The sequence below is a fragment of the Melopsittacus undulatus genome, chromosome 6 (assembly GCF_012275295.1).
Source record: "Melopsittacus undulatus isolate bMelUnd1 chromosome 6, bMelUnd1.mat.Z, whole genome shotgun sequence".
Classification (NCBI taxonomy): Eukaryota; Metazoa; Chordata; class Aves; order Psittaciformes; family Psittaculidae; genus Melopsittacus; species Melopsittacus undulatus.
The window spans coordinates 33263387-33290395 of record NC_047532.1 but is presented as its reverse complement, the minus strand read 5'-3'; the positions used below and the strand labels follow the sequence as shown (position 1 = coordinate 33290395).

Here is a 27009-nt window from a genome sequence, read left to right as displayed (position 1 = left end):
TCTAAATCATGTTCCTGGCTATAATTTGAGGGTACGTATGAGGAATGCAATGAGCATAACATTCTGGTCAGAAGAACTGATCCAAGTGTCTTTTCTCATGTTAAGAACTCCAATTTTTCACCCCCAAAGAAAGCAAAATAAAGGCAGCCAGGTAGAATTATGAAGATGCTCCTGTTAATCTAGCAATTTTGTGGTTAAGGTTTTTGTATTTTCATGTATGATGGAATTCTCCAGATAATGATACTTGAATTAATGATTTAGTTAGACAGTGCCCTGTTTATCATAGATTTCAGTGCCTATGGAACAGTAACAAAGTTTCTTCTACGTCCCATGAGTTCCTTGTGAATAATGGAGCAGAAGACCAGTGCAGAAGGTTACTTTGGTTTTAAAGTTTATATATGCAACTCCTGAATGAGTTTTAGTGCAAGATTAAGTATTTATTCCATACATTTAAAATCTTTAGAAGGCTGAAAAGCATTCAAAGGAATCATCCCATTAAAAGCAGTAATCGCTTTCTCTACTACCATTGAAAAGGCAACGGGTTCTCTATAGCTCTGCTATAGGGTGCAATCCTGGGGCAGCTGGGGAGGACCAAGGTGTTGTGCAGAGTGGCTGTAGGTCTTGTTGCCAATGACATACACTGTCTCCCAAGAACTTGTCATGAAGCTGTCTCAGGCACAGCATATGTGCAGAAACAAAGCATACTTGCTAGTACCTGTTTTATGAATCTTTGCTTACTGCCAAGTATTTTTCAGTGGGTTATGGGGAGACCACATCACAGAGAAGTGCTGCTTTCTTGTTGTCATCTATGCATCATCTAAATTAGGTGTTTTTAAAATGTTTAATCACCAAAGTATCAAAGCCTTTCTCTGCCCAGTCATGCTCTCCAGTTATGGAGCCCCAAAATGATGGGAATCACAGACTGAGGTTTATGTGGAGTTAGAATTGAATGGACAAACTCAGAATAAAACCTTCTCCATAATGACAGACTGATAAATCACGTCTGTTTTTATCTACAATGCAAAGAGGGAAAAAGCAAAGGAATGACCTAATTTAGTCATTGAGAACTATGGTGTGACAGAAGAGTGCTCCTAAAAATGCACATAAAACGTAAATCCATCTTTCCTGTAAGTGCCTGGGCAACAGTAACTTCTGTGACTCACTTAAGAGAAATTCCATGGGAAAAAGCTTAGGCTTTCTCTGGGATGAAAAGAAAAAAAGAGTAAATTCCATGAACGGTGATTGTAAAGCAAATCCCTGCCTAATATTCCCTGTCAACACTATATGAAAAGCAAACACAGACAGTAAAACTTCAACTGCTGCAGTAAGTTCCCTGTCTTTGAGAGGTGAAGAGTACATGCTCCCAAAACCAGAGCTCGGCTTTGAAGGTCAGCCTGGGAATGCTGATCCTTTTCTGAAGAGAGAGGAAGTGCATCTCCTCTGAAGCTCCTGACATATCAGCTGAAAACCATGGACATTTAACCAGTAGCTTTTTCCTCAATCCAATCAGTCATTGGTTTGATGTAATCTACAGCAGAGTCATGGCCAAAACATCTTCCCTAATTGGCTGCAGGGAGAAACAGAGTGGAAAAAGTGTGTGGATGGCCTACGTGCAATTTTGTTCAAATGCACAGCATTTGTTTATGGAAGCTTATATTCAGCTGCACCATCAGCTGTCTCAGTTATAATCCTAGAGCACAGGGTGAATAAAACACTAGTAGTATGTTTGAGAACTACAGAATTATTTGTAATAGTTCAACAGAACAAATACATATTGATACACAGCAAGCTGGGACACTCATGAACAACAGTTGGAAGATATGAAGGATTAAATGGCCTACTCTTACTAAACAAGAATATTCATCCTCTCTGAAATGGATTTGGAAAAAGATACATGAAGTACCAAGAAGAGAAAAAGGCTACAACTAACATTTTACAGAAGCCTGGCTATAGCAGTGTGTGAGTTTTCTTGAATGTCTGTGATTTAGAGGGGAATGTTTTTGGCCTTTACTTTGTCTTAGTTTTTCTTTGGAAATTGCATCATAGTGATTTCTCTAGCTTTAGTAGCTACTGCAGGCATGGTCCAATTTAAAGATTATAATTTGGTTTGGGAGCAAGTGATTTCTATTCTTTGGACTGGAAAGCTGGAGATGCTATCACTATTATCTCCAGGGGGATAAACCTTAAAACTGGTGCCAAAATGGCAAGCTGAATAGGGTGTGGCAATAGCAATGTCTCACATCAGCTTTATATAGCAATCTGAGGATTCATGATGGCTCAGTAAATAGTTAATAATAGTCCGAACATCATCATTCAGATTTTAAAGGGAGATAGCAGAGAGGAATTAAACCCAAGAAATGTAAGTGATGTACAATGCAATTGCTCATTACCTGCTGACTGATGCCCAGCCCATCCTTGAGCAGTGATTGGTGGCTCCCAGCCAACTCCCCCAGTTTATATACTGGGCATGACATGCTGTATCCTCTTGGCTAGTTTGTAAATATCCTTTGGCTAGCTTGGGTCAGGTGTCCTGTCTCTGCTTTCTCCCGGCTCCCTGTGCCCCTCCTTACTGGCAGAGCATGATAGACTGAAAAGTCCTTGATCAGGGTAAGTGCTACTTAGCAACAACTAAAATATCGGTGTGTTATCAGCACTGTTCCCAGACTAAAGCCAAAACATGGCATTGTACCAGCTGCTAGGAAGAAAATTAACTCTATCCCAGCTGAAACCAGGACAACTGGAAACCATGGCTTTTATGTTATCTGGCAATTTGAAGTCTTTCAGACAGCACTAACTTTTAGGGGTCTGATCCAACAACTCCCTTGATCTGTGTTCAGTTTAGGTACAAACATTCCAACAGGCTAGTGTAAATATACATGCAAAGTGAGAGAACTAAATGATCCACAGTCTTGGGGTCTGACTTTTGCATCTCAAGAGCAAACAGCTTGAAAAGGACCTTAAAAAAAGATGAAGGCCTCATGACTGGAAATGCTGTACTCATAGCTGAATGCATTTACTGAAGGACTGGAAAGGCATGTTGATGTTTCTGAACACTGTTCCAGGTTGGAGCAGACTGGCGGACTTAGAGATGGTTGACTCATGTCCACACAGAGCTGGCAGAACACATGATTATACACAAAAAAGGGGGGATTTAGCTAAAGATAGTCACACATTCCTGTCATAAAATACAGAGAATGAATTAAGTATGAACCTGCAGAGCATTTATATTGAGACTAGACTAATACAGTATAACACAGCTCTAGCTGCATTGCACGAGAATATTTTCATAGAAAAAATAAAAAAGCAGCATCTACAAAATATGGATAAATGAAAGAGAAATATGAAAATGACTGGTTTAAACCATGACAGGTGTAAAGGGTGTTTTTAATAAATTTTATCAAATCTATCTGATTAGAAACAACTTAGTAGCTTATCAGAAATGTTTACATGGCCTTTCCAAGCAGAGTAATATTACTGTTTTTTTCTTTTTCCTTCATTTTTTTTTTTCTGAATCAGGCGTACAAATCCCACTCTGTGAGCCTGAATGCAAAAATAAGTAATATCAATATTTCCTATTACATGTGAGGAGCATTACAGCTGAGCCACAGTGAGTTCTGCAGCCCTTATTTCAGCAGAATTCTGAATTCTGGCAGGCAGAATGTAAGCACAATATGACAGCCACATTAATAACACTTTCATAGAACCTAGTTAAGGTTGGAAAGGACCTTAAGATCATCTAGTTCCAACCCCCCTGCCATGGGCAGGGACGCCTCACACTAGACCGTGTCACCCAATGCTGTGTTCAACCTGGCCTTGAACACTGCCAGGGATGGAATGTTTACCACTTCTTTGGGCAACCTATTCCAGTGCCTCACCTCCCTTATAATAAAGAACTTCTTCCCCCTTGTCCTGTTGCCACAGTCCCTGATGATGAATCCCTCTCCAATATCCTTGTACCCCTCCTTCAGATATTTCCTGTAAGTGTTTTGCAGAGGTGATAATTTGCTACGTAGCAGCCTGCCAGAATCAGATATAAAGGCTATAACATTTTCCTTATTTCTTGATATATGAATAATGTCCAAAAGAACATTGTTCTTGTGTAAACATCACAAAGGCAAGAATATCCTTATGTTAGTACAGGAATAGAAGGAAAGGGCACTTGTGTCTAGTCCTTTTCTTTGCTATGACAACAGGATGGCTTTTTACCTGGCCGTATACTAGGAGTATCCTGGGGATGTGTGCTCTGTGCTATTGAGCTACCCTCCTCCTTTAGGTACCCTGGAATAGAGGCTGTCTGCACAGTTTATTTGAGGACACTTTTAGATTGAATATTATTTCTACTCTCCTAAACCCTATGAGAGCGGTTTTGGCTTACATACTCTGCATATCGTCTTGATGGAGTGAAGAAAGACTGAGCAAGAGGTAAGAACAGAAGATGACAGTGACTCGGACTCATCACCGTGTGATGCTTAGGCTATGATCAAGTTTGGTCACCTTCTTAATTCTGCTTGGGATTTTATGAACACCCATTCACAGTGTAATTCCGAAATTACCCTCCCAAAGCCCAGACTACAGGACCAAGATGCACGGCCAATGTCAGGTTTTGGCAGCCTGACAAGTGATGAGAATTAGTTCATATTCCTGAGGATTCAGACTACAGAAGCACAAATTGTGGTCTTTGAGAAATTATTTCAAAGATTCAAAGTAGCCATCCTTCTGGCTTCTCTTGAGTGATGTGCTACAATATAACTAAATTTCCTAACCTTTTGAAAAGAGACCTCTTGAGAATCTATTGGAAGTTCTCAATTTATTCCAGTCATTCCTTGAACAGCAGATAGGCGAGTTGTCTTGAATGCAGAGTGGATCACATTTATCAAAACTATGCTGCTACTCAGAGCATGTCTCCTCTGTGCCCCTTCCAGAGTAAGCTGAGAACAGTCAACCTCCTAGCCTTAATTTTGCTCACTGGCCTAAGAAGTACAATGGAGAAGAAGCATCCAGACTGAATGCATTTCACTTTTACAGTACACAGTCTGAAACCTAAAACTCTTTAATTGCTTCAGTAACTCCTGGCTTTTTTAGTGTTAAATGTCTGAATCTGTTCCACTCTCACACCCTATCAGTTACAGAGTTAAATGATTAAGTACACTAGTGAAGGCTAAGTTGTGACCCCTGCTCTGCAGAGAAAGTTTTCTAATAGTGATCTGAACATAACCTCCCTTCATATCCCTTTTTGCCAAATAAAACTATGTGCACATGCAATGCAAGTTGGAGAAGAGGATAAGGAAAAAAGAAAACAAAACGCCAAACTCAAAGGCAGTGTTTAGTTCCTAAATGTTTCTAAGCTTGAAAGCATATTCTCCTACTGATTTGGTCATGAGATTTTCTTGCTTATGTCAGGGACAAAGCTCACAACCTCAACTTTCCTAGTAACTGTATTTAACTGTTCATTTAAAGACTGGATTGTTACTTTCCATGCCTTGTTTTTATTGGCTGCCACCTCTTTTCTCCTGAAAAAGGTCTCCTTGTCAAGTTAGGTATTGCAAAGCCATGTGGTATTTTGACAAACCAGTGAGGCACTAAATTAAGATCTGTAGCTGCTAGTTTTTTCTTACCTTTCCTGTGGTCAGTCTGCCACACAATTCCTGCAGAAAAGTGGAAGTCGGAAGGCTCTGTGCAAGGAGACTTCAGCAGCAGCAGCAAAATAACAGCCAGCAAATATCCTTTCTTTCTGCCTCAAATCCAGTGCCCCAGAATTGCTTCCAGGAGCTGTTGTGGGGCCAGATTCCTCATTTAGGTCATACAGGAAGTAGGAAATAAGACTAATTTAATAGCAGTTTTGTTATAAATCAAACTAAATTAAAATTACTAAAAAGACCTACCTGTCAAAATTGGGTTTTGTCAGACAGCAGTTTCTATTTACCTTATACAAGTTGGAGAGAATGAGATCATTGTGGACAGGCAGAACAGTCATAAAACTCCCAGAGCAGGGGCAGGAAAAGAAAGTTCGACCAAAACCGTTCCAGTAACAGAGAATATGAAATCTGATGTCTTCCCATAGGGGAATACTTGTGGGCCATGCTTCTCTGCTCCAGTGGTTTCCCAAATTACCACTCCAGGAGTTTTCAGAAATCACCAAAAAAAAGTAAGCTTTAGGGTAATTATTGTAAAACACATACTGACCTCCCCTCTTCTATTGGCCATACATGTGACATACTTCAGTCTCTTTAATAGCCCACGCTTACTTCAGAAGATTTTTTACATTACGATCATATGTTGACATAAACACAAACACTCCCAGACTCCCAGTTTCAGACAATTTCATAAACACATTTTTCTACAAGTTCCTATTAATCCCACTGTAAATGCTTAGAATTTTTCTTTCAGCCAGTTTTCCTGAAAAAGAAACTTTTCCATTATGTTATTTTCTGCATTCCCAAGCTGTAACAAAAGCAAGACTTTAAATTAGTCATTATGCTTAACTGTTCCTTTTCAACACCTCCCATTTGAGGCTCTGGGAAGTATTTTATAGTTTACTGGGTGATGGGACAGAAGACTTTACAAGATCAACCCTGATCAGCAGGGTTTACAAGATACACTCTGCAGGATTTAATTCTCAGTTTCTTGTGCCTATAAAAATCCCATAAAAATGAATGCAGAGAAAACAAAAATGGAGGTCAGACCTTTGAATCCATCAGAAGCAGCAACTGAGATCTAAACCATCTGTTTTGAAGCCAGGTCTGCAGGATTTGTTCTCTTATGATGCTCACTGACTTCTGTAGTGCAGGATAGGACCCTGAGGCTGAAGCAATTTTGTCATAAATACCAAAGAATGGACCACAGACAAAAATTTAGCATGGCTTTTCATGGGCACTCCTGTCTTACTGCTTCATCTCAGTAAAGAAATATAACTCTCCTTGTAATTTCAAAGCCACTCATCCAATCTTTTGAGTAATTATGGAATGACAGCTGAGTATACCCTGGAAATGCTTGCTTACACTATTAATCTTTTGCTTGGATGTGCTGTTTATAGCTTTAATTGTAAATGAGTGAATGAAACAAAAGAATTTCTGATTGGGTGGTTTGGGAAAGAAACTGACTACTATGAAAGAAAGGATTCACTCAGCACTCAATAGTGAAAGGTGCTGAGTGTCCACTGAAATCAGCATGGCATCAGCACCCCTGAGAAGTGCTCAGCACATCTTGTCAATGGGCTGGATAGCACCCATAATAACAGGTTTGGGGCAGCATTTCAAAGAAATGTTCTTATTGAAGCTGAGGATAAATTAAAGGGAGGCAACCAAAGCAAAACTATTTTCAGACAGCGAGAGTAGAATTTCAGTAACATTTAGCCTGATTCCTTGGAAATAAATTGTCTATGGAAGATTTCTCATTAAGGTTGAAGTACTTGAGAGGCCCTTATTAAAGGCTCACATACACTACAAAGTCTGGGAATGTGATGCACAGTTTAAAGCTATATTATTGCCAGATGGGCCTTTCCGTTCATATTGATGTAGTTCAGAAAATTCTGGTTTAAGTCTAGTGTTTTCTTGACTTGTCAAATGAAAAGAGCCATAAGCATCTAAATAAAATATATATCTAAAGAACCTTTTTTTCCCATGACTGAAAAGGGAATAAAAAATTCTGTTACTTAAGAATATTAATTTCATTGGTATTATTCTATAATAACAAACATCTCTTTTTAGCTAGCCTTGGCTCATGTAAAATACTGGTATGTAATTTATAATTCAAAACTAGTATTTTCTTTTTAGAAATTACAGAAAGTAAATAATTTAACTGGAAAAATAGGTGTGACATACCCAAAAATGTTTTACTAATCTAATGATGAACTCAGCTAGCTACTTTGATACAGTAAATTATATCAGTGATGTAACAAAGCCAAACCTTCCATTTAGTTCTATAGTTTGTATGCACTTGACCCAAGAAGTGAAATGAATGGCTATGTAATTATCTCTATAACACAGACAGGACAAATTTTATGACACTAGAAAGATATTTAAGAGGAAAAAGCTAGGACAGAATGGGAGAGGAATTAATCTGTTCTTTGTAAAAAATGACTAATGACTGCTGCTATTGAAAATATATGGAGACCAACTGACTTTTTTCCAGACAACATATACTTTTGGTCATTATATGTCAAATCTATTGTCTGTCAGAAAAATGTTTATGATCTGTATTGAAGTAAGGGACTCAGGATACTTGCATGACTATTGTTTTTATTTTATTTTACTTTATTTTACTTTATTTTATTCTTGGAATACTGCTGCTGGTAAATGTTGGCTATGCCCTTTGTCTCATGGCTTTCCACAGACCAATGTTGTTATTTTTCTTTTGATTTCTGTATAATGAACAATTTCAGTATGATCTTTAAGGTCCCTTCCAATCCTAACTATTCTATGATTCTTTGATTATAAGATTAGGGAAGTAAGATTGTGTGCCCAATAGTGCTCCATTTTAGCATCTGTGGAAAAAGTATTTTAGTGGGGCTCCAGATGCTAGGTGAGATGAGTTCAAGGACAAACACAGCACAGCAGGAGCACAGACTGTGTGGTTTTTTTAAATACAGTGAAATGAAGAGTAGTTAGAGGATGAGAAAAAACTCTCTTATAAGAAGCTTCTGTGGTTTATGGAAGGCAGCTTCCTATGTCAGGACTTACCTGCCTCTGGCTGCAGTGACAGGCTGGCGATGTAATGGACTACATCTGTTTCCACTCCACGTGGCACTAGCTATATGCATTTTGAAATATAAAATTATTTGTGGTTTGGGGAAGATGGACATTGCCAACTTCATGATGAATTCTGACAGGCAATTAGGAAAGAGATGGGGAAAAGGAGATAGGGATAGGCAGATATAGACAGGGGCTTACTACAACTGTAAAAGAACTGTTCAGATGTCTGAGGAAAAGGCACTGAGGGAATGGGAATTATTAACAATTCAGGAAGCTGTTATGTCCTGCAAAGGTCCTGTAAAATTTTGCCCAAATATCTGCTAGCTGAATTCCAGGTATTAATGCTGATCTGTTGAAAATGCACTGAGTCTGAAAAAAAATATTGAAAAATTAATCTGGCACCTGACTGTGGGGTGGTTGTGGTTTAACCCCAGCTGGCAACTAGAGTATCACACAGCTGCTCCCTCATTCTCCCCTACTTTGGGATAAGGGAGAGAATCAGTAGAGTAAAAGTTGAGAAAATTTATGGGTTGAGATAAAGACAGACAGTTTAATAGGTAAAGCAGAAGCTGTGCACACAAACAAAGCAGGAAATTTGCAGAAAATCAAGGAATTCATTCACCACTTCCTGTTGGCAAGCAGGTGTTCAATCATCTCAGGGACAGCAGTGCTCCATTGCACATAACAGTTACTGGGAAGACAAATGTCATCACTCCCAACATGCATGTGTGTTTGTGTCCCTTCTTCCCCCAGCTGTTTATGCTGAATGTGATGTCATAGGGTATGGGATATTCCTTCGGTCAGTTGGGGTCTGCTGTCCTGGCTGTGTCCTCTCCCACCTTTTTGTGCACCCCCAGCCTACTCACTGATGGAGTGGTATGTGAAGCAGAAGAGGCCTTGGCTCTGTGTAAGTACTGCTCAGCAACAGTTAAAGCGTCCCTTTATTATCTACACTGCTTTCAGCATAAATCCAAACCATAGCCCCATACCAGTTACTATGAAGAAAATTAACTCTATCCCAGCCAAAAACCAGCACAGAGGTTAGAAAATACTTTTCAGTGACTTTCTGAAGTGATGACTGCTACCAGTTCCTCCCTTTCCGGTTTTGCTCACTATTGCTGGATTTTCAGCACAAGAAAACCCTGTGGGCTCCACTGTTCAAAGCCCCAGAGCTAACAGTAATGAACTCGATTCCCTTCTCCATGTCTATTTAACCAAAGTGATTTATCTTTCATGAAGAAATTGCCTTGTTGCAAAGGAAAAGGAAAAAGGGTTGATAACATCAAAAGTCAAAGAAGCGAACAGTGATAATAGCAAGAACATGAGACTTTTTTGGGATATTTGTAGGAATTGCTTCTGGAGGAGACCTCTGTCGCATATGAGCATACTTGCATATTACATTATACACTGTGTTATTCTTTAAAATTATTTTGATTTGAGAGTATGTTCCTACTTTGCAAGTCAGAGATTTAAGTGTTCAGTACTCTAGAACAGTTTTAAGTACTGAAGCAGCTTGCAACAGCATTAGGAGTGCTGAAGGTTCTGCTAACCACCAGTTGCCTGTTCAGGCCTTGAAGTTGGTATTTCTGGACAAAAGTAGCTTTTCTAACCCAAGTGCTTGTGGAGGCAGGGCAAGACAGAGCCCTTGGGCACTGCACAGCTGGCGTTGGTCTGCTCTGAAGTTTCACAAGCATTTTCCCTTCCATCGGCCAATGTTTGACTAAAGCCTCTGGGGATAGGAGATGTTTTGGCCACATCTGTCACTCTGAAAGCAGTGTTTTGGGTAACTTTCAGCTCTGCTTTCTCTCTGGGAGCAAAGCCTGCATTTTCTAAGAAGAACTGAAAATGACATTAGCCTTCAAGAGATCAAGAAAAATTACAAAATGTAAAAATTTCTAGTCACAGTGTGGGCTTGCACTTACAGGTAAGAGCTGCATTTGGATCACAGTTCTCTCAACCCGTTTTCCTCATGCATTAGAAATCTGTCTTTGCCAGCTATTTCCTTTTCTTTCATTATTGCGTATTTACAACCCTCCTTCACTAATGCTTTCCATTCTTCCTTGCTGCTTACATGTACTTTTTGATAATAAAATGTCTCTTAGGGTTTCTCTGAGATGCTCCGTCTTCTGTATACTTGTTGGTTTCCACCTAACAGGTCTGTTTCAGGACCTCTGTATTAGTGTCTGCTGAAACTAGCTGCTTATGACAGAGTTGAGGTGTTAGGCTGTGATTTCTCAGGGCCCTGTGCATGTGCGTGATACTCAGCAGATTTACTCTAAATTTGCAGGGCTGAAGCTTCATCTGCTTCCTGTCCTGTCCATGGGAGCCATGACATCATCACCATGGCATTCTGCAATGGTGCCAAACGGTCCTGTCTTTTTCCCCTCAGACTTTATTGAAGAAATCTGTAATTTCTTCCATAGTTGATGGTAGTAAGTGTGCTCTGCATGTCTCTTGTGATTTGATTCCTCCTCAATAATTTATTTTTTCAGCCTTGTAATTACACTTTTTTTATGTCTTCAAGTGTTACTGTTAAGCTGTTCTGGATCTGAGGTGAGGTTTCCTCTGTTGCAGACCTCTTCTGAAATGCTTGTTTACCTGTTTGCTACCTGAAAACTACAGCTGTGATTTAGTAACTATTCTTTCCTGTTGCTGCAGGAGTCACGGACAACACGGAGACGATCAATGTGATCGAGCAATTGCCAAAGTTTATTCAGATACAGTGCTCCTTTTATACCCTTAGGTTTCTTATGTAACAGTCTTGGATACGGAGCTCTAATTGGTTAGTCTAGAGGTTACTACTGTTTACAAAGCTAATGTTTATAACTTGTTATAATTGTGATTAAATACCTTACTCTAAAAATACAGAGGGAAACTACAACGTTGGCAGAGATCATTCTCTGCACGTTTTCAGTGGAAAATTACAGAGGCCTAACAAGACAATTGACCTTGCTTATGCCTGCCAAAAATCTTCTTACTTTACAGTAATAAGGCTCAGGGTATCGGGATCGCTCACTACGTGGCCTTGGCTCTTTCAGATTCCCACACTTTCCATCTTTGTTTTTCATAGTCCCCATTTCTGAAATATTTGTTAAATATATATATATATATAGTAGAAGAAGTACTTGCAGTACTGTCCAGTCATGGCATTGCTCACTTTCAGCTAATGCAGCCTACATACGTATGATCAGCAGCAGAAGTGTTGGTTCTTGGGAGAGTGAGCAGAGGCCATTCATGGATGTGTGCATAAATGTGGTCATCTTGTCTATGACCAAAAAATATTTCTTCTCTAGTGAATCCCTGCACACCTGACAGGGGGCAGGAGAAAGTAGGTTATGAGTATCTATGCAAGACCTGGAGGGCCTTTTCTGTTTCTCCTATAGTTAGTTACTGCAGCTTCATCATTGCACAATTACATTTTCAGTATTTCCCAGCTGCTGCTTTCACAGTCCTTCTCAGTTGTAGGAGCTCCTTTGGACTGAGGACTCAGTCCTTTTCTTTGGTTTGCTTTACCTTCATTCCTGCTGTGCGTGCTGCTTGGTCCTGGAAGAATGAGCTTCCTCAATTAGCCATAAAAGCATGTGGGCACATAATGCAGGCTCTGATTTCTACGCTGGGTTCCAAACAAAAGCATGGAGTTCTTATGGTTGCAGTAGCCAAGGTCAAATTTTGCCTTCTTTTCCCCTTTTTTCTTTCCTCCATGACTCCAAAAAAGCACATCTGTTAGGCCCATAGAGACATTTAGGATAAAAAATGAGGTGTCTATTTGACGATTATATAGGTGGATCTCAAATACATGAATCCTGCTTTCAGCACTAATTTTTGTTTTGGATTATGCCCTTGGTCCTCAAATAATATTTCCAAGGTGTAAATCCACACAGATTCCAATAACCCACCATCTGTTTTTATAATTTTATATGACTTCTAAGCATCTAAGCTATTGTTTATGGTATTTTTTATTTTGAATATAACTTGCATTGCAATAAGAGTGGAGGTGGGCCAGTACACTTCCTTCATCATCAGTATTTTAGGGCTTGTCTTCAATAATTTTGTGATTCAGTGGGTGTTTAATGATAAAAGTGTAACAGCTTTGTGCATCGAGATTAGGCAAACGAACTGTTTCTTTTATGGAAATCTGCCAAATGAGGAGTGTTTGACAGGCAAGTTGTTCACAAGCACTGTGGAGGCACAGTGTGGTCCCGACACCAACAGTGCTTCCCCCATATGCAAAAGGGTCAGATTGTTTCTGCTGCCCCATAGAATCATAGAATGGACTAATGGCTTCGGCTGCTCACAGTCTCCCGAACAATATTTTTTCAGGAATATGTTTATCAGGACATAATGGTGGGCAACGGAACCCCTGACAAAACGCTTGCAGGGGAAGGCAAGTATTCCCCACATAGCCAGCACGTCGGGAGCGTTTCCAGCAGCGGGTCGGAAAGGCCACTTCACCCCGACAGGTACCGAAAGCAGAAGCACCGCGCTGGGTCGAGCCAGACCTGACCAACTCCGATACTAAGCGCTGGCCCACTCCGCTCTATCCCAGCGGAGGCCGGAGGGCGTGTAGCGCCGCGCACCTACGGCGGCTGCCCGAGCGACGGAGGCCGGGGCGGGGCTTGGCCGCTGGTCCCTCCCCCGGCGGCAGCAGCAGCGTGTACCGGGAGCGGCGCCACAAGGGGCTCGTGTTGCGCCGCCGGGTGCCCTCGCTACCCGGGTCCTCCCACCGCCGTATAAAGCCTGTGGCGGGCGGCAGCGCTCTTCGTTCCTACCCACTGCGGAGGAGGAGTGGCATCGCGAGTGAGGCGGCTACCCAGGCACCGGGTTTTCCCCCTCGTTTTCCATCCCCCGCCTCCTTCCCCCCCTCCTCCCTCGGGGGTGGCGGCGCGGGGAGCGGCGGCAGGCAGGCGGGTGCGGAGGGGAAGATGGCGTGGAGCGGCGCCCGGTCGCCGCGCCTTCTCCTGCCGCCGCCGCCGCTGCTGCTGCTGGCCCTGGCGCTGCTGGTAGCGGCGGAGAGGCACCCCGAGCAGGGCCCCGGCCCCGCAGGTGAGGCGCGATGCAGGGGTCGGGGGTGCGGTTGTGGAGTACCGCGGCGCGGTCGCTTGTGGGAGGTGCGTTCGGGCGCAGTGAGGGTGGCGGCGGCGGGGATGCGCTGGCGGCCGGGCGGTACCGGCGGTTTTGTGCCTCCCGGGTCGATAACATCCGCCAGGAAAGGAAAACCCTCCCGTCTCGGGTGCACTGACTGGGAGCCGCCGGTTTTCCAGTTAGTTATTTTTAATCCCGATCGCTTCCTCCACCCCGCACTTAAAAATGCTGAGCGGGAGGGGGCCCAGCGGTGCGGGAAGGGGCTGCGGCGCCGGCGGGAGCAGGGCTCCTCGGCTGCCGTCGGGAGAAACCGCTTGGCTGAAGGTGATTTAACTGCCAAGGTGGGTCTTAAATGCATAATCCCCCTGGGGGAAGAAAATAAATAAAATAATGGGAAGTGAATGTCCATGACTTTTTTCCTTCTTCCCCGTCCCGCTCCCTCTCCCTCCCCCTTTTCTTCCCTTTCGCTGAGACACAAGGTGTTGATGAACATGTTTTTCCAAGGCTGGGAAAAGCATACCGTCAGTCGCTTCTTCTCTGAACTGTAGCAAACGCTGCTGAAGTTTCCTACTTCATGCAAAAGTCAGCTGAAGGCTTTGGTCCACCTTCCTGTCCCGTAGAGGCTTGTTGTGTTTTATAGTCACTTTAATTTCAAGGATTCAAAAGACAGAGGGAAATTTTATCTTCATTGTGTAAATAAAAGAATGTATACAGGAAATTCCCTCAGAGAGGTGTCCAAGAACATGTATGCCCACCTGTATACCAGAACATATTTCTTGCTCTGATGCTGTTTTAGAATCTGTATTTCATACAAAGGTATTTCATCCCTCTAGATGATTACCACATGAAATCCAAAATAGTTTAATTTCTTGGCTTACTATTCAAGTAAACTACTCAAGAGTGTAATCAAGTTATTTTTAATACTGAGATTAATTTTCTTCTGATGTGCAAGAGAAACCTTTTTTTTTTATTTTGGGAAAAGCAAGTTCTCATTTTGGTAGAAAAAGTGCTGACTCGGTTGACAACTAATGTAAAAAAAATTAAAATAAAGGTGCTGATGGAGACCAGACTCCACTGAATGAATTTCTTATTCCCAGTTTTCTGAATATTTTGCTGCTTTTGGTCATTCAGAGGATTTCTCTGAAGGTTGTGGTATGTGCTGTGATTCGTGGTCTGTTAGGGGTGTGGGCATTACGGATCAGTGTTCACTATCCGTTGGTGGTGCAGCCTAAGGGGAGAGTTTTGGGTAAATAGTTGAGCTTCTGTCTTCAGGACAGTGATATTGCAAGTCAGGCTCATTTGGAAATCAGTTACTGCAATCACAGTTATGATTTCTTAAACATATCTATTAAAATAATGCATCTTTTTCAACCTCATACTTGAGATGCAGGACCTCAAGCTGATACAAATAATAGCTAGCATGTTAAGGATTTTTCTTTAATCCTGCTGGTGTTTAAAGGTGTGAAAAGTATAGCATGTAGTCCAGACAGCACTGTACAATTCAGCAACCCCAACATAGACTGCTACATCTGTATAAATAATAAATATGCTACAAAAATTACAGTGCTAGGAAGCACTGGTACATTTATATGTAGATGTTCACACAAGAAGATCTTGGATCTTAATTTAAACATGAATTGTTAAAGGCTCTGGGTTGAAACTACTCCTTGAGTAGTTTTGTGACCCCAGACACTGCCTGCTGTGTTACTTATTTTTATTCCAGTTTTAACCCTTAAATGTTTTCCCGGAGTCTGTGCTTCTTGCTTGAAGAAGGCCAGTACTTAATTTGCTTCCAGTTCTAGAAATCTGGGTTTTAATTTCTAGTCTCTTGATATTTTGTGCAACTTGATGTAAAGCAGCAGGCAAAGACATAATTTACATGTCAGGTTTTAAAGCAGTTCATTAATGTTATTGCTTGCTTCAGAAATAAGTTGTAATAAGAGTATCTGAAATCAACTGCCAAGCTGCATCTATATTTCTGAATAAGGCTTTGCTGCTTAACATAGAAAGGCTTGGAAAAGTTAGAGCAAGAGAATGGGCTGTTGCATAGCAGTGATTACTTGAACAGTGAGCAGCCAGAGGGACCCTGCGGTAAACTATTTGCCAAAATCCCTCCTGTGCTCCTTTTCTGCAGGTTTGTGTTTCAAGCAGTCACAGAGAAGAGGGTCATTGAGCTTTGAAACACTGACTCCTGTATGGTGAAGATGTAAAAGCTTCTGTGTTAAAAGAACAGCATTAAAATCTCTGTTGCACCATACTTGCTGCATGTATGTTGCTTATCATGTAATGTAGTCCAGGACATACAAGAGAGCAAGCGGAAAAGACATTTGTCATTGTGCTAGAAGCAGACACTGCTCTTGGCAACAGATGCAAATAATGTTCCCACCTAAAATGTTTTACTAGTCAGCTGTTGGCACAGGAAATGGCCTCACTGCCTTGAAGTCTGTTCCCCAGAGCAGCTGTGGGGACTGGGCCAGCTGGATCATGGCTGCACTGAGGCGTCGGGGCCGCAGGTTGTAACGGTGGCAAACGGGCAGGTTTTGAGGTGGGCCCTGTGGATCATTTCTATCTCTGTGTTTCCAAAATGTGAGGGTGGGGAGGATGGGTTAGGAGAGGGTTTGTCAGGAAGCAGGGCCAGACAGCGCAGGTGGCTGTCCAGAGCCAGCGCGGCAGGCAGTGGGAGCAGCAGGCTTTCCTCTACCCTGGTATCTGATGCTGGTCACAAGCGCTTTAGGAAGTAATTGCTGACTGGTCTAGCTGTGCAAGGACCTGGAGATGGAGCACATACAGCCATTTCTGTTGACTTCTTTGGACTCAGCCAAAATGATTGCTGTGAGTGACAGTGATTGATATGCCTTTCCTTTTGAGGCACCTGTGTGCAAACAAGGGAATTTGGTCATTCAACCATCTGGACATACTTATTAGAAGTACTAAAAGACTTGGCCTGCTTGGTGGAGGAGGGGCCATAAGTATAACACTTGTATACCTGCTTCCCTTTCTCTGCCCAATTTTCATGCTTCTCTGATACAACTTTTGTCCCATCTTGTCAGTGCAGTATCTAAAGCTGCTGCATAAACCTGTGCTGGGGAAAAGCCTCCTCTAGAACACTTGGGAGTTTTGTGCTCGTTATGTGAGGACTGTATGAAGTAGCTGCCACCTGCCCTTACAGGTGAAGAGTAAAGGCAGAATGATGTACCCAGGACCCAACACAGCAGGAGATAGCATTTGAGCTGTGTTTTGGTGCATCATCACCCCGACTCCTTGGGGGCTCTTTCGGAATGCATGTAGCATCAGCGTACACCCCTTCAGAGACTGTCACTGATGTAGATACCTTTAGGGTCCACCTTTGAAATAAATGGTGAATAACAAACAAAACAGTGTGTGGTGGGCTATGTCTGTGTTTGGAAATTTGTTAAAAGTAATCAAATGTGGCTTAGAGGTGCAAAACAGCATGTCATTCTTCCATGGCTTTTCCTTTGAAAAGTGCATCCTTGAAGACAGCTAGAGTTGGCAGTCTGAATTCTTCAAGGCATCAGGTTTAGAGAATGTGCAATGCCAATCTCTGTTGAAAATAATAATAATAAAAAAATAGTGGTGATTTTTGTTTGTTTTTTATTTTTTTTTTTGCTGGGCTTTTCTTTCTTTCTTTCCTTAGGTGACAGAATAATTAGGCTGTAGAGGTAGACCACAGTGGTGAATGTGACATTGCTTCTCTCAGAGATAATGCAGAGGGTTGGATAAAATCACTGCAACTTCGACTATGATGCATTTCTAATTAAAAACAAGAAAAGGTAAACGTTGTGACCTTTATTGTCAGCATTTGATGCTGTAAATTGCAGTGTAAAGGTACAGTGGAATGACCACCATGGATATATGAGGCAGGGGGGTTTTGTGTGAAACACATTCCTGGTCTAAACTAACAGATTATTTCTCAAAGTTTTCTTAATGTTGGTGCCATGTTATGGAAAGTAATGATTTATATGCAAGTTCTTGGCTTTTTTCCTCACTGTTGCTTACTTAAGCAAGAGTGACTTAGTCTCTTCATGGACAAGTGTTTTGTTTGTTGAATTAACACTATTACACTGTGTAATCAAAACCAGTATCTTTCCATTTGTGTAGAGCTGCTAGTCCAAAATGCAAATTACTTGACACACTGCTCAAGTGAATTCCCTTGTCATGAAGAATTAAGTATGGTTGTGATAAGGGCATTTTTGTTTTCATTTATGATGTCAATTTTTCTTAGTTTTTGAGGGACCACTTGCAAGACCAGAGAAGTTCAAAAGTGAAGAGTATTTTTGTTCCCTCTTAATTTATACATAGAGAGTGTTTCTTTCCAGCACAAAACGCAACTTGACCAAACAGATGAGTAACAGGAATGTGTGTCTGTATGTGCGGGAATGTTGTAGCTCTAGAGAATAAACGGCAGTTAATCATCAAGGAGTACGTGCTTGCAAGCACAGCCCAATTCCACAACTGGCTTTAGGTGGTTTAATGGAACTGCTTCTGGAGTATTTCCTCAAGGTGGATTCATTTCACTTTTTTTTTTGTTTTATTTTTTTGAATCGGGAACTAGGGTTTAATTTACACTTTGCAGGAGGAAGAACAAATGAAAAACAAAGAAATGAGAAGTCCTCTAAGGAAACAGTAAATCTTTCATTTGATGATCAGCATAATCTGTCTTCATGTTCTCAGTGCACATACATGCCCGTGTGCCTTTTTTAATATAATATTTTAATGGTAATGGTACCAACTCGGCACTGAGACTGCAGAAGCTTAGGTGCCTACTAATTATTGAAATATTGAAGTTATTGACAAATTATGCAATTGGCATATTTAATTATTTCATTCTGCTTCAGCTTGAACCAAAATTAAAGGTACTGTGGATTACTGTACAATTTCTTTTAAAATGCATGCCTATTTTTCTAATGGAGTACTAATTACAGACCAATTTCCTTAATAGTTTAAGGTTAAGCAGTATGACTCTTCCTTGGCTTAAAACATTCCATTTGAATGTATAGATCAGTTCTGAAGAAACCCTTGTTGACTCACAAGCTTTTATGGTCTTCCTGTTGAAGTTATTCCAGGGTTTCTTCTTAGACAAGTAGCAAATCTATCAATCCACTGTGGATTTCTTTAGAAAACAGACACGGGGAAAAAAAAATAAAGGCAAGGGTGTGGGTATTTCTTTGTGGTGATAGTACTGATTTTTGCAATGTAACTGCAGGCATGTTTGTTAAAGCTGACATAGGCAGTATTTGTAATTAAGGCAAACTGTAAGGGGAAAGAGCAGCAAAATGTGAAACAAAAATAGGTTTGGCATTTAAATGCCATTCCTCTGACAATTGATTATGTAGCCGTGGGTCTAAGTGTTAATGTACTGAATGAGTCTATTAGGGGTTCTTGATGAAAGAAAATAATCAGTATCTGATAGAATTGTTTTGTTGGTTTTTTTTTTTCTATTTTTGTAGTTCACATGAAACTAATATAGCGATGTGTTGCCTAAGGCTATTCTGTAAGCGGTTTACCAATTCTATTTTACATCACTGTAAAGCAATTGTACATGTTAGATCAGAACCAGGCCCATAAACTTAAGAAAACTTAAACATAAACTTAAGCTGGATCAAGTGCTTGATGTTAAAAGCATCTTTAAATATGCATCTGTCTCATGGTGTCTCCTGTCACAGAAGTTTTTGGTGCAATTGCATGATTTGAAGGACTGAGTAGTTCAAATCGGGGCACTACACATATCTCAAGTGTGGAGTTTAAGTCGCTTGGTCAGACAGAAGGATCTTTGAAAAGGATGTTTTCTTTCTTTTCCAGGGTTGCGTGGTCTGTGTTTCTGTTTAGAGAATTTTACATGACTAGTATCTGGACATAGGGCCAGATGTGAAGCTGCAGGGCAGTTTTTTCAAATGAACTGACTAATCCGGGTGGTAGCATCTGCTGACAGCAGGAACCATGGTGCAGGCATCGACAGTTACGCATTTTCAGGATGACTCCAGCTCCACTTTCTCTCTCTTTTTTAAAGTAAAGACTAGTCTAAGTGTTATCAGCCACTAGTGTTATTAGACACTATTATTATTATCTAAGTGCTATTAGACACTAGACTAATTAGTCTGTTATTGCAGATGTTACCTGCTGAATTTCAGTGATGGATTGATTAGCTGTCAGAAAATGGACTTCAACAATGCCTAGTGCTGTGCCTGACCACTTTACTTTAAACAGCTGGAGTTGCTAAACAGCAGCTTAAGAACAGCATACTTCTCTAGATATAAATTCGAGAGAGGGAGGACAAGGCTGCAAAAAGGCAGAAGCTGAGTAAACTTTCTCACTTAGACAGCTGATGTTAATTGTGTCCTGCTCTCAGCTGCACAGCCCTGATGACAGTTTATAGCAGGGCCATCCAGTCTGTGCATTCAGGCAAGACCCAGCCTGTGCCATGACTCCATCCACTCCCACTCTCAAGAAGATTTTTGTGGTTTGATTGCTATCTGTATACTAATAAACAGCTGTAACCTGATCTGTTCCCTGCTTGTCAGGAAGTTAGGAAGCTCTTGTTGGAGGAGTTGCCTCATGCATGGCAATGTCATCTACAAACAGCTGACTTTAATTCTTTTCTTATCTGGGAACTAAGGAAAGTGTCTTATCTTTGCTTTACTATGGAATAACTGATTCAGTAAACAGGGTCTGACTGCTGCTGCTTGTATCTGGTTTTGTTCAGCTATCAAAAGGAGGAAATTTTGCATTAGAATAGATGTGGGCCTGAGCACTGCTCAGTGCTTCACCCAGGACTGACATGGGTGATTGATGAGTGCACATACCAGTCTTAATGAGCTCTTGTTGACTGTATATTCAGTAGTACTAAATGAAAAGAGTAAATTGAGAGCTGAGACAGAATCAGCTTTCAGATGTTTTCTGAAATAAGTTGTGGATTAATGTTGGCAGTAACATCTTTCAAAGCATGTGAGTGCATATACAGTAGTTACAGAGATAATGTAACTACTACTACTGTAACTACTACTACTACTACTACTACAGAGTACTGTAACTACTCCCTACTGTTGGAGGCCGTTTAATTTTTTAGAACTGGCTTTATTCAATGGTTAATCATTTCCATGTAAACGTTTTAGATATTCTATCTGAGTGATATCAGAAATGATGTGATAAAAGGCAGAAGACAGCAGTTCAACAGGTTTGCTGTTTCAGTCAGTACACATGGAAGAAATTAATACCTGTTTTCATCCCTGTGGGCTGTGAATTAAAGCATGAGAGATTTTTTTTTCATGTGAGAAATCTTTCGTATTTTCCTAACAAACTTTAGATTCTGAAATGCACTGTTTCTACAGCACTGTTCACCTCTTCATAAATGAATTTAGACTGCAGATGGCGTTTGACAGTAATGGTGTGATAAGTCTTGAGTGATAAGTCTCTTTGAAAGTCTTGGAAAACTTAGTTTGGATTCAGTTAGCAGAAAGGGGTGGGAAGCTGGGGAAGGGGCGAGAATACTTAGCATCCTGTTCAGTGGCTGTGTTAGCAAGTGCTAATATAGGGTAAATTTCTGTATTAAGAGAAAATTCAAAGCAGCTCTTGCTTAATATAATCATGCATTTCTGCTAACCCAGTTTCTTTGTTCCCATAAAACACATGGGAAGAGGGAGAACTCTGTGACAGGCAACACTTAACTCCAGCTGGGGAAGTTGCAACAATACCAGTTACTCAAAAGTAACTGAAACTGCAACCATCCAGCCAATTCCTTATTCCACCCGTGTGGTCCATCTGTCAAAGACATGTGGATGTTCTGAAGAACAGTGTCAAAAGCTTTGCACACGTCCAGGTAGATGATACCAGTTCTCTTCCCTTATTCACCAATGCTGTCATGCTGTCATAGGAAGCCATCAAATTTGTCAGGCATGATTTGCCCTTTGTGAAACCATTTGGTTGTCACAGTCACCTCCTTATTTTCCATGTGCTTTACCATACTTTCCAGGAGGATCTCCTCCATGTTCTTGCTGGGCACTGAGGTGAGACTGACTGGCCTGTAGTTCTCTGGTTCTACCTTTTTTCCCTTTTAAAAATGGGGGTCATATTTCCCTGTTTCCAGTCAGTGAGAACTTCATGGGCCTGCCACAACTTCTCAGATACGATGGACAGTGGCTTAGCCAGTTCATCCTCCAGTGTCCCTCAGGACCTGCAGATGCATCTCACCAGATCCCATGGACTTGTGAACCTTCAGGTTGCTTAGGTGGTTTCAGATCTGATTTTGTCTTACAGAGGGCAGTTCTTCATTCCCGGGTAACCAAGTCTGCCATGTTGTTCTGGAGCAGGCCCACATTTCCCCTCATCTGACTTTTATCCCTGATTTGCCTGTAGAAGTTTTTCTTGTCAACCTTAACATCCCTGGCCAGATTTGATTCTGTCAGGAGTTTAGCTTTCCTGAAGTTCTTAATGGGACTTTGAAATCAGTCTGTCTCTCTTGAGAAGCAGTTAGATGTGGCATGAGTGGAGGTGTGCAGCAAAATGTTGTGCAGAACAGAAATTGACTGTATAATATAAAAATCAGATTAAAAAGCCCGAGAACTTCCAAATATGAAGTAGTACTTTTTATGCTCCATTCATCTTTCCCCCTCCTGCAGTGTAATGCACATTTCTTTCATGAGAAAAGAAGATGACCATATTTGCTATTTCAGCACATTGTCATGTATCTAAAGAATCCTGGGGGAAATAAATAACTGTTGGATAGTTCTGTGTTTTCCCTCTCTATGCCAAAAGTTTTATTTGACCACAAATTCTTCTGTTGGCTTACTACTTTCTTTGACCATATGCATGTCATAGAAACTGACAGTGGGTAGATATATATGTTTGAGGTTTGTCTTTTTCAGGTTATGTTCTTAAGATCATTTTTGTGTTCTGGATTGCATTAACCAAGTATATGTATGTATAACTAGCAGTCATGGTTACACTGCATATGATGGGTTTCTCTTATTTTCAGCTGTTTGGCATCTTTGCAGAGTGTGTGAGTTTTCAAGTTTTATTTGACATAGAAGTTTAGGCTATAACTCCTGTTTAAAAGGGAAATAAAAATCTACTTTTCGAGGAGCCTTGTATTGCCTTCTTGAGTGATAAGTGGAAGATCATGTGCTAAAAATTTGGATTTTAAAAGTGCTGTTTGATATTTAAACATTTTAGTTTATTTAACAATTCTTTGGGTTTTGAGCATACAGCCTGAGTCTGTATAAATAGGGAAGCTGTTGTTGCCACCATCAGGGATCCTCTAGCTATCTGCAGAGCTTCAGCATAGCTTGCAAGCATATAGAAAAGTTGTTTTTAGTACAGTCATCAAAACTTGCATGGGTAGAGAATTGGCTATCATGACTATATTGACTCCATATAGTGTTGTGTAGCCCAATGGTCCATTTCAGTTTTTTCATGTTTTCTTTACTATTGATGGCTTAAATCTTGTGCTGTATTCTCTTTAAAAGCTCTTCACAGTTTTTCAATTAATTGGGAACTTGGACTATTATGTTATTCAGTTTTATGGAGGAAGCAGCAATTGCTTCTATAAATATATTTTCCAACAAGCTTTATATCACACACTTTTTTTGGATCTTGGTAAGCTTCATCTTGTCCAGAAGATACTGTAGAATACACTACATTTTCCAGGATATCTTCCAGAAATACAACTCATCTGTTAGAGAAATTACAGGAGGTTAGTTGTATAGCAGCACTATATTCCTAAATAGTTTTTAAAGTTTTATTCTTCCAAAATTTATCAGTTTTATCATGAGGATATGAGAAACTAGATACTGCATGCCTGTTACAGATCTATGCCTTTGCATACTCTAAGCTGACCCATGTACAGCTCAAACTGCACTAACTCAATATGCTTACCAGGGCAGTGATATTAAAATGGCATGTTCTCCAAACAGGGCTGGTGACATGCTGGAAAGCTCCCACGAGGAGCTTCTGGTGTGCAAGCAGCTAGGCTGAGGGCCAATTTCTCTTCCAGGCACAAAAATATTCCCCTTTCAGGTGAATATAGTGGATGGGGAAGTTGGGGAAACTCCTTATTACATTTTGTTTCTAATGAGATTACTGTAAAAGTCTCACAATGTGAGTTTTCTTGATGGAGCATGTGCTTTAGGTGAGCTGCTTAAGGAAGGAAAATAGAACTTGTTGAGGGCAATTTCTCTAGTTCACTTACTGGTTACTGGCACAGTACAAAGTTGTAAGGGAAGGTGGCATGGCAAGTCAGGACTTGTAAGTTTGAGATGATTATACATGGGTAGGTTTCTTGCCTTGGAAGTAAACAGCCATATGAGAACTTTAATTTGCACTCTGACATCTGCTCTTTGTTCCACTTAGTCTTGAACAGTCCTCATTACTGTGCTGTTGAAGCATAACGGGAGGAATCCAGGCTGAAAACACTTTCAGTTGTATTGTGTGTTAGTGTGCCTTTCCGGTGATGGAGAAGGATGCTCCTGCTTGGTGTAAAGGCAAGGTAAATCCAGTCTACGGGTTGGGTTGTTGGTTTGGTTTTTTTCCCCTTTTGGGGTGTGTGTGTATAACCTGTTGGTCTGCTGCATCTCTGGAGGTGTAAAAGACATAATAACAGGCACAATTACATTGCTTAATTAATGGACTTGGATGCATTCATGTGCCTCTTCCAGATATCAATCTCTTCCATCTTCGCTGCCAGGTATGTGCCCAGACTGTGCCTTAAGGTCATGCAGATCACTGCCAAAGTTACTACCTGACCTTCCTTTGACACTGTGCATGTATGGGTTTCTGGTTTGTTTCTGTTTTTTAAAGCCACAAAGATATTCCTAGTATACTTCCTAGGTTTTTCCATGTTCTCTAGCAGTTTGTTTATTTGCTTGCTGGAAACCTTTGGTGAATTGTTTTGCAGTTGTATGCCTCTTTGCTTATTTAAAGGTGATGTTGATGCACAATTGTTACTCCACTGAGCAGTTCTGAGAGCAGTGTAATCTGCAAAGGAGAAAGTAGGTTGTTTTATATGGATACTAGAACTGTAAACTGTTTACCATTATAAACGACTAGTTTTGAAGGTAGAAATAGATTTTAATGGCATAACGTAGTTCCATGCACAGATGTCCTATGATCTTACAGCTTACTCCTGCTCCAGAGAAGTCCATGGTGCTTGAATCCAAGGACTAAATGTCAGCTCCCATGCAGCTGTGATCAACATCCTCAGTTCTGGCTGCTCTGAATCTACTGTACTAGTGCCCACAACCCCTGGTAGAAATTATACAGTAATCTCTGTCAGTGTTCATTCAAGATAAATAAGAACCATGTGGGTGTGTGAGGAATGACTGCAGTTCTTTGCTTACTTCTTTGCCCAAGTACAAGAAGAGGGGTTACTGCTACTTAAAGCAATCTTGCCATGTCAATTCTTGGCTGAGACCTTGCCAGGCAATTCACTGATGACAAAGGCATTGGTTTGTAGTTCTTACATGTGGAAATAAATATTTATGATTCAGTCAGATCCCTCATGGTAGCAGCACAAAAGACTGAATAAGAGATGTTTTGATAACCCTTCACTGGATTTCCTAGTAAGTTGCATGTGCTCTCTATGCAGTGTTGTCTTTCACAACTTGAGTGCTAAAGGGTTTCCTAATTTGCATGTAAAAATGAATTCTTTTGTCACTGGATATACTTTTCTTGGCCAAATGAATGCTCTTTCAGGCTTGTTTTCAAAATGGAACAGCTGTTTTGTGACTATAAGTATCGGAAAGCTGTCTGGAATAATTGCACTCTAGTAACTTCAGCATACTCATACCTGGCATGAAGCTCTTCAGAAATGTTTTTCATGCCTTCCCGTTGAACTTCAGTGTAGGGTTTTCATTTCCTTTTTACACAAACTGACTTTACATGTGGAAATAAATGCCAAGCTTGGTAATCCCCCTTAGTGCCTGCCAAGATGCCTCTGGCAGGCTGCATGCTGGGAGAACCTAGTCTTGCCAGGCAGTCTGTACCCTCTGTGGCATCCCAGTGCCCTGCAAGTGTGGAGGGCTGTGACCACCTGCTGTGTTGTTTGTTTCATGTAAGTTTACATTTTGAGGATGCTGTTATTGTTTGTTGAAAAATATTACTAGAAGTGTGGATTTGTCCTCTCGTGGGGGGGGATAGGCAGACTTAAAGATAGCTCAAGACTACATGTAACACCATGCAGCACAGCTCCTTAGGGTAGACACCTACATGGAGGCTGGGGCAGGGGTTTGTGCCAAACAGGGTGGTGAACCAGGAACAGTGTCTAGCTGCAGCTAGAATTCATCATGGGGTTTTGCAAACAGAGAGTTTTGTGGCTCGCTTCCTTGGGGGTACTGGGCCACAGTGGTAACTTGGGGTCTGAGTAATTGCAGACAGCTTTCCACTGCTAGGCCTAGGTCTTCATTGCACAGCTGGAGCCCTGGCGCTGGCACACTGATACTGCAGGGGACTCTGGGCCTGTCACTCAACTGCTCAGAGCAACATATGCATGCAACTCAGCCTGTGGTAAGGGTTGTGGTGCTACACTGAACATCTGCACCAGTGGGGCTCTTTGTGTGACTGAACCTGCTTTGCGCAGCAGGGACACCGTGGGTGGCTGCAGCGAAAATAGATGTAGCTGAGCACATCCTGAAATGGAAATGGCACTTGGATGAACTTACTCCCCTGGGATCTGTGTTGTACTTGCATGTTGACACTCCTGTATGTGAAAGTCATTTTAGATTTATGTTATGAGACACAACTGGGACAAGTGTACTATAAGAGGTTGTTGTACCTAAATGTAGAAAACAAAGCATAGGTATTTCAAAGTGAATCAAATTAAAAGGTTAAAAAGAAATAAGCAGAAGTATTTGGTTGGCAGAAGCATTCTCTTCCCTCACTTAGCCCGGAAGAAACACTTATCTCCCATGCTATGCTTGGTGGAACTCTGCCAGTAAAATGGTGCAAGTTGTCACTTGCATCTAAATAAAGTCACGGGAGCCTACAGGAATTGTGTTAATATTTTTGTAATGTCTTACTAGCTAGAAGACTACAGTGCTCCTTCATCATTTGGTTAATAATGCCCTCTGTAATGTTCCAAGGTAATTATAACTTAATGCACTTTGCATTGTCTGTCCATACTCACTACAGACAGAGTAAAAAGCATGCTTTTTGTGCTCTTTGGTCAGGCACAGTTTACTAAAAGCAAACAAACAAAAAAAAATCCCCAACCAAAACACCAAAAAACCCA

The 27009-nt window shown here is 41.1% G+C and overlaps 1 protein-coding gene across 2 annotated transcripts in view; it reads left to right on the top strand.

Annotated features, from left to right (window-relative positions):
* Positions 1 to 13330: 13330 nt before the first annotated feature.
* The window catches only part of PLOD2 (procollagen-lysine,2-oxoglutarate 5-dioxygenase 2), a 59688-nt gene continuing 46009 nt past the window's right edge, over positions 13331 to 27009 (top strand). For both annotated transcript variants that reach the window (XM_034063758.1, XM_034063757.1), the window contains exon 1: positions 13331 to 13733. In XM_034063758.1, coding sequence (XP_033919649.1) covers positions 13613 to 13733 — 121 coding nt within the window. In that variant the 5' untranslated portion in view covers positions 13331 to 13612. The remainder of the gene's footprint in view (positions 13734 to 27009) is intronic.